The sequence below is a fragment of the Solea senegalensis genome, linkage group LG13 (assembly GCF_019176455.1).
Source record: "Solea senegalensis isolate Sse05_10M linkage group LG13, IFAPA_SoseM_1, whole genome shotgun sequence".
NCBI classification, from domain to species: domain Eukaryota; kingdom Metazoa; phylum Chordata; class Actinopteri; order Pleuronectiformes; family Soleidae; genus Solea; species Solea senegalensis.
In genome coordinates, this window is record NC_058033.1 from 1,483,576 (window position 1) to 1,498,657 (window position 15,082).

Below are 15,082 nucleotides of genomic sequence, written 5' to 3' on the forward strand. Positions count from 1 at the left end.
AATTGTAGCGTGGCACTGTTTCCAATGGGGAGACCAGAGTTAATACCTGTTTGAATGAAGAAACAGTGTTGGTTTGAACGCAGTCGAGCATGAAACACTTTGAGTTTTAATTGGCCTTTGCCCCATAGGGGACTTGGAAGAGTGTTGTTGAGTTTGCGGGTGCTGGTTTCATGCAGTCAGCTGGTAGCACATGATCGCAGGACACTGAAGTGCTCAGTCCTCTGATAGGAGCTGCTTGTGAAATCTACAGATGCTTTGCACCTTTATCGCTTAAGATCAAAATAGCTGGTGGTGGGGAAAAAAAACAGACATATTTTTTTCATTTCTCTGGAGGATGTGATTGTGTTTCCCCATTAGGACCAAAGCCCACCGCTGCTGTTTTGTAATTAAAAATGGAAAACCTCACGGTAAGCAGTTATTTTATTTCTACTCCAATTATCCTGCTTTATTTGATGGTTCTGTATTTTATCCATGGGTTGTTCTCATAATCTCAATTTGGCTCTAGTCCTAAACCCGTGTGTAGAAGGAATCCTGTTTTCTTTAGTATTGTATAACCTCTCCAACAGAATGTTTACATGTTAGATTTTATTCTATCGTATCGTTTGCTGACATTTGAATTTCTGTGTCTGACCCGCACTGTCCTGCAGCCGGAACAATGGCGGGAGATAATGAGCAAGAAGATGCAGTTCCCTCCGCAGCTCATCGGAGCCATTCAGGAAGGCAAAATAGAGCTAATGAGTGGACTGCTGCAGACCGGTGATGGCATCATCCGTCAGCTGGATGAATCTGAGGACCGGCAGTGGAGGGAGGCCCTGAACCTGTCCATCCGCCTGGGCAACGAGGACGCCATTGACGCCCTCATGCAGGGGGTCAAGTTTGACTTCCGACAAATTCACGAGGCTCTGCTGGTTGCCGTGGACACCAACCAACCCAGAGTGGTGAAGCGTCTGCTGGACCGCCTCGACCAAGAGAAGGGCAACAAGATGGACGTGCACTCCTTTTCTCAGGCCATCTTTGACCACTCTATTGACAACTCCCAGTTTGCCCCTGGTGTGACGCCGCTGACCTTAGCCTGCCAGAAGGACCTGTATGAAATAGTGGCCATGCTCTCCCAGAAAGGTCACAATATCCCATGGCCACATAAGATATCCTGCACCTGCCTGGAGTGTCGAAATGGGCGGCAGTACGACTTGCTGAAGTTCTCCTTGTCTCGTATCAACACCTACCGTGGCATCGCCAGTCGAGCCTACTTGTCCGTCACCTCCGAGGACGCCATGCTCAGTGCTTTCAGTCTCAGCAGAGAGCTCCGCAAGCTCTCGCAGAAAGAGCCAGAGTTCAAGGTGTGAGGCCGTTCCTCGATAATCCAGGCTTACTGTCCACATTGGGTGTCTGTGTTGTTGCTCGACCTTTGGCTGTGTCCCTCTCTCCTGCAGCCGCAGTACCTGGGCCTGGAGGAGCTCTGCCAGGAGTTTGCCGTGGAGTTGCTGGGCATGTGTCGCAACCAGAGCGAGGTGACCACAATCCTCAACAGCTGTGGAAACGACAGCCAGGACGACATGGACGAGCAGGCCTTCGAGGAGGGAATTCCCAACCTTTCGCGGCTGCGACTCGCCGTCAACTACAACCAGAAGCAGGTGACCAGATGCACAGACTCTCGTGCAGAGATGAGTAAAGATGCCACTTTATTGATCCATAATCTCTCCGTCTGTCCGCTTTTGTGTAGTTTGTGGCGCATCCGATCTGCCAGCAGGTACTTTCATCCATCTGGTGTGGACACCTGTCAGGCTGGAGAGGCAGCAGGACCATCTGGAAGCTGTTTGTCTCTGTAGGCATCTTTATCACCATGCCCCTCCTCTGCCTTATCTACTGGATTGCACCAAAGTCAAAGGTCACAGTCAAAATAGATGTTTCTTCAACGTTCTGATGAAGTGGTACAACACTGGGGCTGACTTTCTTTTGTTTGTGTTTACCAGTTAGGAAAGATCCTGAGGATTCCTGTGATCAAGTTTCTTCTCCACTCTGCCTCTTATCTGTGGTTTCTCATCACATTACTCGGAGAATCCATCACGATGGAGTTGTATCGAGACAAATTCGCCTCCCGACAGCAGAACATCCTTCACAGCTCCTTCCACATGGTGTGGGTGGTTGGTAAGTTTGCTCTGTGTTTTAAAGGTCCCGTGTGTAACTCTCTTAGATGGTCACGCACATGTAGTTTTTGTTTTTTTCGTACTTTTTACGCAAGGGCCATGTTGCCATGTTTCTATAAGCGTACTTCCTTGATGGTGATGAAGGTCTCTCACACACATTCTTACACACTGGACCTCTAAATGAAAACAAATCATCCCTGAAAGTGTGTTTTAAAGGAGACTCATTGCTGTGCTGTCACATGCAGGATTCTTCTGGTACGAGTGTAAGGAAGTGTGGATCGAGGGGCTGCGGAGCTACTTCCTGGACTGGTGGAACTGCTTGGACATGATGGTGCTCAGCATGTACCTGGCGTCGTTTGCGCTGCGCGTGCTTATCGTGCTGAAGGGTTACATCCTCTGCCATGATCACACTGGCAATGCCGAGTGTGTTTATTTCACGCAGACCGGTGAGGCGACAAAGTCCCAGCTCCCAAGTTGTTATGTTGTTCATGCTCTCCGGATTAAGTGGCCGTGTGACGTTGTCCCGCAGTGCGTAATGACTGGCACCAGGAGGATCCTCAGCTGATTGCAGAGGTGCTGTTTGCAGTGACCAGCATGCTGAGCTTCACACGGCTGGCGTATATCCTTCCAGCCCACGAGTCGCTAGGAACCCTGCAGATCTCAATTGGGAAGATGATCGATGACATGATGAGGTACAGTCACTTTACATTGTTCCTCCTGATGCACTTTATTTTATTTTACATGACACATGCCCTGGACTTTTTTTCCCCTCTCCTTTTTTCAGATTCATGTTTATATTGATGATCATCGGAACAGCCTTCCTCTGTGGCATCAACAACGTCTATGTACCCTACGTCATCTCTCCACATCTGGGCAGGTAGGAGCCTGTTGATCCTTAGGGCAGCTGCAAATATTTTCCAACAGCAAGAGCAGGGATTCCCAAAGTATGGGCTGCAAACCCTAGTTGGGCCATGGAAGTCATAAAAATAATCCCTTAAGTACTCCTCAAATATTTAGGATCGCTTGTGGTTTTGTAATTGCGTCGGATTAATTGCAAATAGTTGGGAACAGGTTTGTAGTTTTTATAGTGTTTGTAATGTGTAAGTTACAAACAACGTTAGATAATCCAACTACAGTTAATCTTAAGTAACCTCAACTCAAAAGCTAGGTTTTTTTGTTATGAAGTGAAATGAACAATTTCACATTTTAAGGATAGATGCAGAAGCCTGACTCAAATTTCACATTTTATGAACTCCTTTTTTAAGAAATAAATATTTCTCTCTGGCCACAACATTCTTACATGTTCTAAAGGTGGACTATTGTTTGGCCTGGCAGCAGTGACAACCTGGAAACTTGTCACTGTTAGGATGTATAGCATATTGCAGAGACATATTTGAGTAATTCATGTCAAAAATATGTGCATATACAATGTTATAAGTCGACTGATGTACAATTAACATCACAAATTGGTCACTCGGGCTCATTTCTATACAGCTTACTCCTTAAAATGTAAAACTGGTCATTTCCCAATACACAAATGATTAATACATCAATATTGGAAATATTTTAAAGGGTTTCTTGCAGCTTTGGCTGTTGATACAATAATCCAGATTTCAGTGGTGTTGAAAAACTGTTTTTGAAAAACTCTGCCCTCCCGCAGGTTTAATGAGACGTTCCACTTCCTGTTCTGGACCATGTTTGGCGTGGCCAACCAGGACTACGTGGACATGCCACAGTTTGTGTTAGCAGAGTTTGTGGGACGCATCCTGTACGGCATCTTCACGCTCGTCATCGTCATCGTGCTGCTCAACATGCTCATTGCTATGATCACCAACTCCTTCCAGAAAATCGAGGTAAAGAGATAGTTGTGTGTCACAGCAGCAGCAGCAGTAACAACAACAACAGCAGCAGCAGCAGCAGCAGCAGCATGCTGAACATCTCAACATGTGTGTTTCAGGATGACGCAGATGTTGAGTGGAAATTTGCTCGGTCAAAGCTGTACCTCAGTTACTTCAGAGAGGGCCTCACCATGCCTGTGCCCTTCAACATCATCCCCTCGCCCAAAGCTTTCTTTTACGTCATGAGGTGAGCTTCTAACACGTCAGAACGCGTCTGACCTGCAAAGACAAATGCTTTTTATTTGAATACATTTATTTGAAATTATGCCCCAGGGGAATCTTCAGGCGAATCTGCTGCTGCTGCGCATGCAATTCTGAGGAGAAATATCCACCTTTAGCCTCGATGGTGAGTCTGTGTTTCACTGAAATCTGTACATCTGCAGTCAGATAATGATGTATTTGCTCATTCGAACCCTGTGCTGCGTTGTGCTCATGTCATAAGCATGATAAAGGAGGTGAGGACGCCCAGTTACCTTATCGGCAGCAGGTGATCCGGGCTCTGGTGCAGCGCTACATTGAGTCAGCTCGCAGGGAGTTTGAGGAGACCAAGAGGAAAGGTAACAGTGACTCAATTTAAATTAAAGATAAAAAAAAATCACGGACTTGGCAGAAAAAATGATATATTATCAGTTACTCTGCCCCTTTTTTGTTTTGCCCTGTGTGCTTTCAAAACCAGACTGAAGCACTTCCCTTACTATATTCTCATTTACATATCTATGCACTTAATATGTCTACTCTTATAGTAGACATATATCTATATACCAGTATTATTATCATTGTTATCGTCAGTAAAGTGGCAGGGGTGGTACCCAGTTGTGTCATCTGCTGCTGCAGAGTAAAACTATTTCTCACTGGAATATTTTCTCATTTTCTGACCATTCTCTGTGAACCCCACAGATGGTTGTGCACGAAAATGCCGTGAGATCAGCATTTTCTGAAATACTCAGATCACGGCAGCTGGTAACAACCGCCACGCTACGTTCAAAGTCAACAAAATCACATTTCCGCCTCATTCTGTTGCTCAGTTTGAGGTGGTCTTGACCATATCTTGGCACTTGAATGCGTCGAGTTGCTGCCATTTCATTGGCTACAGCTGTGTCCAGTCCTTTGCTGTAATTATGGTCTTTAAAGGCAACACATTTAAAAAAAGGATCATTTATCAGTGAGGTGTCTGAATGCAGTATTGTGACTGGACTGTTCTCTTCCCTCAGACATTGGAAATCGCATCACTGAGCTGAGCAAAGCCGTCAGCAGGATGCACAGCGATATGAAAGTGATCCAGCAGTTTCTGGTGGACGACGAACACATGGGCAATGATGCGTTGACAAAGGATGGCTCCTCCATACTGGGGAAATACATCATTGGTGCCAAGAACAACTTCAGAGGCTTTAACAGCAGTCATGAGGACAAAAACGCATCACGTCACGTGACAGTGCACCAGGAAGAGGAAGAGGTGGATAAAGGTGAAGCTGACTCGGATACAAAACAGGAGGCAGGTGCACAGGAGAATCCGGCAAGTACACAGGAGAATCCGGCAAGTACACAGCAGAATCCGGCAAGTACACAGGAGAATCCGGCAAGTACACAGCAGAATCCGGCAAGTACACAGCAGAATCCGGCGGGCGCATGTGAAGCAGAGGAGACAAAGAAGTTAACAGACTGTGATGTGGTGAATATGGAGGAAGGTAGAGCTAAAGCAGAGACAGGAGAAGAGAAACAGACTGAGAAAAAAGCGGAATTGAAGGTGGAAGCAGAAAAAAACGAAAATGAAGGAGATAAAGTTAAAGAGGAGGGAGCAGCAGGAGCAAGTGTGAGTAATGAAAAGGTGACAGGTGAGGCTTCACAGGATGAGAAGGGGAAAGTTGGCAAAGTACAGAAACAGTCAGGAACCACAGCGGGTGAAAAGCAGGTGGAGAAAACTACGGAGCGAGCTGACGACGTCCAGCTCAACAACGAAAAGACAAACGCCAAGCGGTTCGAGAACAAGTTCAAAGACATAGAGCTGCAGGAAAAGAAAGCCGAGCCCAAGTGGATGAAGGGAAGAAAGCATGAGCGTGACGTAGCAAACACGCGTGGCGACGCAGAGATTAACCAGAAATCCGGCAACAAGATGATTCCCTCGCCAACAGGCAGCAGCAGCTCCCAGGACACGGGATTTGGTTCCCAAGAGGGGGAGGGATCGATTGATGGCACACGAGTGAGACCATGACCTCTGCCACATCCATTTGAAAAGGTCAAGCTTAGGCTCTTTAGGTCACCGTGTCCAATATTGTTTTGGTCATAGACGTCTTCAATCTGTTAGTGATGGAGCTAAAGATTCAAAGCTACATATGTCAACAGCTATAGACCAAATTGTAGACTATTCTAGATTGGTCAACATTTGAAGTCCTTGCCAATGTACCTTGAAAAATACATGACTGCAAATAAAATGCCATTTACTGCCTTCATTTTAGGGACAGTTGACAGGTTTAGTAAAAGTAAAAGGTCCCCATTTGGGGAACATAGTGTAGCTCAGCACATTCACCACCAGTAAAATGTTATTATTTGTTTTTTCTCCAGTTTGAACAGGTAAAAATAACTAACATTTCCCCTCGAAAATGTCTTTTTCTGTCTAATTTCACGATGAAGCTAAACTGGAAGTGTTTTTCATGACGACAAATTGAACCTGGATTTTGAAAAACCTTGGTGCATATTTCACCAAAATTACCGGGACTTTCCGACCCCAAACCTTCCCCCCCCGAAAGAACAACAGCCCATAATGGACAAACTCAACATCTTTTCGAGTTGTGATGCTAACTGAAGGTTCAAGACTGAGGGACATTCAGCTGAAACTTCACCAATAACCTTGCTAAATTGTGCCTTTAAAGCACATAATATAGTGAAATGAGTCAAATATGGAGTCAACAGTTACATTCAGTCTTACTCTAGGTTTGTTTTCACTTAAATTAGCCGTGTCCAATTTCAGTTTTGCTTTCTGAAGGAATGAAATACTCTGCAATCACATTTGCCTCCGCGTCTGTGTGACAGCGCAGGTCTCAGCTTGCGTTACACCCACTGCTCCCACGAGGTCGCATGCATGAACTCACCACTTCATTAATTAATCGTCTGCAGCCTCTCGGGGCCCAAAGGCACTCACTGCAACACCCAGACAGCTCGGCTGGAAAAACACCTCACTCTTTGTTACAGAATCACTTCACTGGTGTCATCACTCTTTACACTTTTAAATGTTTTTCTTTTTTATCACGACTCACTTGCACAAATCATTTCATGTCACCAGACAATAACCACCTGTGTGACAGCAGCTGTTTGCGCGACGCCCCGAAAGACTCCATCTTATTTCCGAGAAAACAAGAGACACACATCAGCATACGGACACTTACTCATTCTTATCTGGCATAAATCATCTCTGTAAATTAATTAAACCTAAACCTAAACTAAATGCCAATCCGATGTGTTTCTTAGTTTGCTTTTTAAATGCTGTTTCATTTTCTTTTTTATGTAATTATGAAATCTGGCATATTTCATTCATTTAATTGTACTGTATATGTATTTTTAATTATACGTACACCCAAGGACACTTAACAGAAAATAAAAAAGCAAAGATAGCAGGTAAAAGTAAAAAAAAAAAACAAGTTTGGATTTCAACAGTCAATGTTTTCAATTCCTATTCTTGCTTTCATGTCTTAGTTGTATAAATTAGGAAATAGAAATTGTGTGTAAGATTGATTTATTGAAACTTTCAGGACAAATAAGTAGAGTTACCCTACAATCCATCACTCTTTGACCTGTGATTTCATCACCTCACACGGACGTTAACAGAGCCTCTGTTTAATGTGTTCACATCTTTTTTACATTGTTAACAAGTGAAAACTGTGGCAACATTCAATCAATAAATGCACCATTAAATAATGACTCAAATGTGTCTCACATTCATTCACATTGGAATTAAATACATACATTTATTATTATTATTATTATTGTTATTATTATTATTAATAAATGTGACATTCATTCATTCAAATACTCAATTCATTTAATGTAAAAAAAAAACCATAGAATTACTTAGTACTATTTAATGAATATGGATTCGGTAAATTTCCACACTGTTCTACTTAAACATTCATTTCATGTAAGATTCGAACCCCTGACCAAAGGAACTTCATTCTTTCATTTAACCACATGAGCTATTTGTCCTTGTTGTCTTTCAATAATAGAACCCATGACTTCAAAAAAAACATGAGACTGATGAAATTATTTATATTTAAGAACGTCTGTTCCATAAAATGGGCTACATGGCTGGTGTAGTGGTTAGTGCTCTTTCCTTTGCCGCGAGAGGACCTGTGTTCGAGACCCACTTGGAATCAGGATCTTTCTGCATGGAGTTTTTCATGTTGTGTGCGTGGTGCTTCTCCGGGTTCTCTGGCTTCCTCCCACAGTCCATAAACATGCAATGTGGGGATTAGGTTAATTGGTCACTCTAAATTGACCAAGTGACCTGTCAATCAGGCTGAGGTCAGTGAAGTCATGGGTAATCCACTCTTGAAAGACTTCTAAAGGTGTGAGAGGGAATGTGTTCAATGGTTGTTTGTCTCTAAAACTCTTTTTCAGGTGATTTTGGTCGACATACTATACTATGAGCTTTTGTCTGTCTGTTTGAGCTTCACCATGGTGGCCAAAATAAAAAAAAAAGATGAAGTAGATCAGCTGATTAAAGTGATTCTAATGTTTGAAAGACTCAGAGAATGTTAAAAACTCAAGAACACCAAGAAATTCACCCACTGGTCATCTGCAGAAATAGCTCGGTCTGTCACAAGATGACTTCTCTTTCAGAGGTTTTGAGTTCAACTCCCACTATCAACTGAATTAACGAGAAAGTTAATTACACCAAGTAAGTCACAGCCTCATCATCAGCATGAATGGCTCACACCATCAGAAGCAGTCTTGGAGTGCTGAGGTTGTGAGTTCAACTCTTGCAATCAACTAATCTTCTGCCTACTTCAGACCAACATAAGAATTTAAAAATACCAGCAACGTGTTGTTCTGCAGGTCAGTAAGAATAGCTCGTGCTGGAAGAGTAAGACTTGTACCTCAAAGGTTATGAGTTCAAGTCTTATGGTGAACTGTTTGAGTGCGACGTTCAAAGTAAACAGTCAAAAGCTCTAAGAGAACCTGAAGAAGAGAAGTTGCAGGTAGCTCAGTGGACAAGAATGCTGCTTTGAAGTCTGTAGGTCATAGGTTCAGTTCTTGTGAGGACCAGGAAATTTTAAAGGTCAACATCCAAAGTGAAGATTGAAAGGGGACCGAAAGTCCTAAATACAGCACGATTTGGTGGTGCAGTGGTTTTGTTCACAACCATAGGAATGTGTGAGTTACAAGGTGAGCGGTTCGATTCCACAACCTTGCAGGTTCCATTCCGCAGCCTTGCAAGGGTGGGGCAGGTTGCAAGAGGTGAGGTTGGAGCAGGGGCACGGCAGGTAGTAAGGTGATGAGAGGAGGGGCAGGTGAGGTTGGAGCAGGGGCAGGGCAGGTGGTGAGGTGAGGTGAAGAAGGGCAGGAGAGGAGGAGCAGGGTAGGTAGTGAGGGGTGAGGAGAGAAGAGGTGAAGAAGGGCAGGGAGTGAGAGGAGAGGAGGGCAGGGAGGTGAGGAGTGGAAGGGGTCAAAGGTCAAATACTTTATATTACACTTTGCAGCAAAAGGTAACCACATTAAGACACTTAGGTGGTGGTGGCCTTGGCCACCACCACTAATGTGGTTTCTTGGCCTGGGGTGGGGGCCTTATACCTGGCTGTCTTATGTTGTGACACTCTGTGTCCTTAGCCAATGACACATGCTGATCACGGTGGTGGCACTTTCGGAGCGGCGCCTTCGGGGTTGGTCACCTGTTGTGTGGTTGTGTCAGTGAGCAAGAGGTTAGGTTCTGTTCCAGTGAACACCTGCAGGGTTGGGAAGTGAACCTGCCACCTCACTGTTGAGACACAACCTTGTTGGTTTGGAACAAAGCCACCACGCCACTGAAGCCGCCTTCGTCTAAGATTGCTGTCTGCTTATAATCTTGAGTTTGGATGTGGAGCTTTAAAAGCAGCTGCTCCTCACAAGAACTGAACCTATGATTTCAGGACTTCACAGCAGCGTTCTTGTCCACTGAGCTACCTGCTCTTCACAGTTCTTCAGTTTCTTTTAGAGCTTTTGACTGTTTACTTTGAACACTGAACTCAAACACTTGAGTTGATCATAAGATTTGAACCAACAACCTCAGACATACAAGTCCTTGTTCTTCCAGCAGGAGCTATTCTTACTGCGTAACAGAAGAATACGTTGCTGGTATTTTTAACTTCTTATTTTGGTCTGAAGTTTGAAAGTAGTGCAGAAGTTTAGTTGACAGTAAGAGTTGAACTCACAACCTCAGAGACACAAGCCATCATCAGATGGACTGAGCTATTTGTGCTGATGATGTTAAAGTGAATTTCTTTGTATTTCTTAAGTTTCTCATCCATTATTATTTTAAATTTGGCAGTTGTTAGAACCTGAAAGATGGCAAGGTAGGTTCCACAACAGCGGGGTTGTCCCAGTCCAGCAGTCGACAGGCTCTGGTCCACAACCACAGAACTGCTCTGAACATTAATTATTCAGGAGGTTTTGACTGGTAGTATTGAAAATAGGATTATAAAATGTGGTCGTCATCTCTGCCTCTGTCTCAGACTCTGACACATGATCAGGTGACATACTATACTATGACTTTTTAAGTGATTTTGGACGACATACTATACTATGACTTTTTTTAAGTGATTTTGACATACTATACTATGACTTTTAAGTGATTTTGCGACATACTATACTATGATTTTTAATGATTTTAGGCGACATACTATACTATAACTTTTTAAGTGAGACATACTATACTATGATTTTTAATGATTTTAGGCGACATACTATACTATGACGACATACTATACTATGACTTTTTTAAGTGATTTTAGGCGACATACTATACTATGACTTTTTAAGTGATTTTAGGCGACATACTATACTATGACTTTTTAAGTGATTTTTAGGCGACATTATACTATGACTTTTTTATGATTTTAGGCGACATACTATACTATGACTTTTTAAGTGATTTTAGGCGACATACTATACTATGACTTTTTAATGATTTTAGGCGACATACTATACTATGACTTTTTTATGATTTTAGGCGACATACTATACTATAACTTTTTAAGTGATTTTTGGGCGACATACTATACTATGATTTTTTTATTAATGATTTTAGGCGACATACTATACTATGACTTTTTAAGTGATTTTAGGCGACATACTATACTATGATTTTAGCTATGACTTTTTAATGATTTTTAGACATACTATTTTTAGTGATTTTAGGCGACATACTATACTATACTATGACTTTTTATGATTTTAGGCGACATACTATACTATGACTTTTTAAGTGATTTTTAGGCGACATACTATACTATGACTTTTTAAGTGATTTTAGGCGACATACTATACTATGACTTTTTTTAAGTGATTTTAGACGACATGCTATACTATGACTTTTTTTATGATTTTAGACGACATACTATACTATGACTTTTTTAAGTGATTTTGGACGACATACTATACTATGATTTTTTTTTTAATGATTTTAGACGACATACTATACTATGACTTTTAAGTGATTTTAGACGACATACTATACTATGACTTTTTTTGACAGTTTATATTTGGACATTTTTGACACAAACATAATCCTGTGCTGCTACATGTAAATAATTCTAATTCTGATTCTGTTTATCTATTTTAAACAAATTCAACTCACTGTGCTTATACTGTGATTGTCAAGTGAAATAATATTAAGAAAAAACAGTCTCATGTCTCATGACAGTAAACAACTGTGACATTTTACACACAACTTTTGAGATGAATCATCTATGTTTATACTTTTAAGATAAGAACGACAAGTGGATCCTTTCAGCAGCTTGATGAAGGGGAAACGTTCGTCCAGCAGGTGGCAGCATTTCAATGAGAACATGAACATTGATTCATTTCAGATGGAGCTGCTCCTGCACAAAGCCACACTCATGTGAAGGCCATGGTATACTTTCCGTGACTTGGTACATTCCACTGTTCCCCTCTGTGTGGATATATTTGGAATGTTCCACTTTGTGTTTATCAGGAGACAGAAGCAGGACGAGGACAGCGGAGACAAACATGTGGTCACTGCTGCCTAAATGATCCACACATTTCTTAGATGTTCTGTTGACGCTCTGTTCACACCTGCTGTTAAAATCCCCGTGATCCGATCACAGGTGTTCAGATTACACCTGCTAATGCTAATGTGACGTCACTGCTCCACATGTAAACACACACACCTTTCATTTCATTTCTCTTCACATGTTGTTTTCTGATTGTTACAGAAAGACAAATTAATCCATTCATTGAGTATTTGTTTGGGCCAGAAAATGTTTGAAAAATGTTGATCAGTGTTTCTCAAACCTGGAAATGATGATTCTCAAATGTCTTTTTTTTATCCACTAACCAAAAAATATTCAGTTTTAATTATTTCTTTGTTAAAATAATGCAAAGAAAACATTTTCTGCTTTCTTTGCATGGTGGATCTGAACCAGCCACAGCCAGACTGGCACAACATTGCATTTGCCAACAAATCCACCACACCACAAACCCTTTTGACAGTTGGAAGAAGCTCTTCACTGTGGCTGTGGAACCTTAACCCTTCAAGTATAAAGGAATTGAACCGTCAACATCAAGACTAAAAGGCAGCTCTTTAACCAGCTGAGCCAACTGTCCTCACTCTTCCTCAGCTTTTCTCAGACCTATTCACTCTCTGTGAATCTCTTAGACGTTGGACGTCTTTCGGTAACAGACGACCCAAAAACACCAAAAAACGTCACACTGATGAAGTCTTTAAGAATGTCTGTGCTACATGGTTGGTGTAGTGGTAAGTGCTCTTGCCTTTGAAACAAGAAGTGTAGATTGTACTAGTGGGTTGTTGGGGATGTACTGTGCTCCCCCGGCTCCCCACACAGATAACAACAGGGGGTTTTGCCATTTTATTTCACATTTTTTCCCAAAGAAAACGCAAAAAAAGCCATAAAAACACAAAAAACAATTGACAGGGGTTCACTCTCTGGACTGTTGACCACACAGTCTGGGTACCAGGGTCCAGTAACTGATGCTTAAAAATGATCAGCACATGAATTAGACTTCTGTGTGATGAATGTGTGCACATGACTTTTCTAACAGGTGAAAACTATGGAGGAGGCAGAATTCAATCAATAAATACACCATTGAATAATGACTAAAATATGTCATTCATTCAAATTGGAATGAAATACATTTCAAACGTGGAAACGATGATGTTGTCAAATGTGTTGTTTGGTCCAGAAAGCAAAAAAATGATTGAGTTTGAACGATTTCTTTGTTCTATGGAGCAAAGAAAGCCAAAAATGTGGATTAGCATTAAAAAATGACTAAATAAATGAACAGTTCAGTCCACTAGATGGTGCCAAGTGCTCACTTTCACGAGCGTTGTTGTGTCAGTGTATCGCAATATATGATTTCGCAAATATTGTGATAACTCGTATCATGGTGTCTCTGATTATTTAAAAAAAACAAAAACATACATAAAACAAGTAGGGATGCAACGATTACTGCATTATTAAACGATTATTAAATGAATTGTCAAATACTTTAATAATCGATTAATTAATTTTCAGGAGCAAACAAATACTTGATTAATGGAGAAAATAATAACATTAATAATCCCTGGATTGTTTGTCTTTGTGTTCCAAACATAAAGCAACATAATTTGTATGTGAAGAGAAATGCAATGAAAGGTGCGTTTGCATGCGGAGCAGTGACGTCACATTAGCAGCAGGCGTAATCTGAACACCTGAGGTCGGATGTTAACAGCAGATGTGAACAGAGCGTCAACAGAACATCTAAGAAATGTGAGAATCATTTTTAAACAGCAGTTACCACATGTCTGTCACCGCTGCTCCTCCTGGCTCCGCGTGCGCGCGTGGAAAGTCCGAGTGGCAAACCGGAAGTGGATGATTCCAATTAGATTTATCAAGAGGCACCACCGCCACGATTTTTTCTACTTAATCACATGTTTACATATCCTTTATTTTGCATGAAAATGCCCCCAATTCTGTTACCAAGTATATAAAATGTATTGAATTGTATTGATTATGACTTTTTATATGTCATTAACCTTGTCTCTTTCTCTCCCTAGTTTGTGTCCTTCCTTCCTTCCCTCTCTCTCTCTCTCTCTGTATTCTCATCATGCAGGTTGCAGGATCAAGATCCAGTTTCCGAGGCTACGCTCATCGTCACCATTATTATTATTTTGTAAATTAAAAAGTCGATATCAGTAACTGTATAAACTTGTAACCTGATACAGTTGTTGTGTATCTGCTGCTGGTCTCCCTCTCTCTCTTCTGTCTCTCCCTCATCTCCCTCTTGTCCTTCCTCTCCCCCCATTTTCTGTCCCCCACCTCTCCACTGTCCCCCATTTTTCCTTTCACTCCAACCGGTCAAGGCAGATGACCGCACATCTCTGAGCCTGGTTCTGTCAGAGATTTCTTCTTCAGTTAAGAGGGAGTTTTTTCTCTCCACTGATGTCTAGTGCTTGCTCATTGTGTGAACTGTTGGGGGTCTCTGCTCTCTTTGATGTTGTCTATGTACAGTGCCTTGAGATAATGTATGTTATGATTTGGCGCTATACAAATAAAATTGAATTGAATTATTGGATTTTATTGAAAGGTTTTTCACATAAACCATAGATGTTGAATTTCAATGTTTATGGTCCTGAACAAGTGCTTGCCCTCAACCACAACAACCGCCACATCTGCTTCCTGTGTTTTGAGGCCTTGAGGCATCTGTGGTGTTTGGAACCGTTCATGACGACTGTCTGTGCTCTGATTATGATCTTTTATATTGAGTGATTAGTAAGATAACTTGAACACTAATATAAAACTTCATTTTCGCGTGTGTAAAGGAGACGTGCTA

At 41.8% G+C, this 15,082-nt stretch overlaps 1 protein-coding gene across 3 annotated transcripts; it reads left to right on the forward strand.

Moving 5' to 3' along the window:
* The first annotated feature begins 106 nt into the window (after positions 1-106).
* Positions 107-6,492, forward strand: LOC122779443 (short transient receptor potential channel 2-like). Of its 3 annotated transcripts, none has more exons than XM_044041800.1 (14): positions 107-407; positions 648-1,340; positions 1,434-1,634; positions 1,724-1,888; positions 1,974-2,148; positions 2,393-2,593; positions 2,677-2,839; positions 2,932-3,024; positions 3,808-4,000; positions 4,105-4,232; positions 4,319-4,391; positions 4,488-4,602; positions 5,257-6,282; positions 6,327-6,492. In XM_044041800.1, the coding sequence occupies exons 1-13, from the start codon at positions 393-395 to the stop codon at positions 6,252-6,254; spliced, it is 3,213 nt and encodes a 1,070-aa protein (XP_043897735.1). In that variant the 5' UTR covers positions 107-392; the 3' UTR covers positions 6,255-6,282; positions 6,327-6,492. The 3 variants fall into 3 exon arrangements, with proteins under 3 accessions (XP_043897735.1, XP_043897733.1, XP_043897734.1); XM_044041799.1 differs by having other exon boundaries at positions 108-407; positions 5,257-6,278; positions 6,323-6,492; XM_044041798.1 differs by having other exon boundaries at positions 5,257-6,492.
* Positions 6,493-15,082: the final 8,590 nt, after the last annotated feature.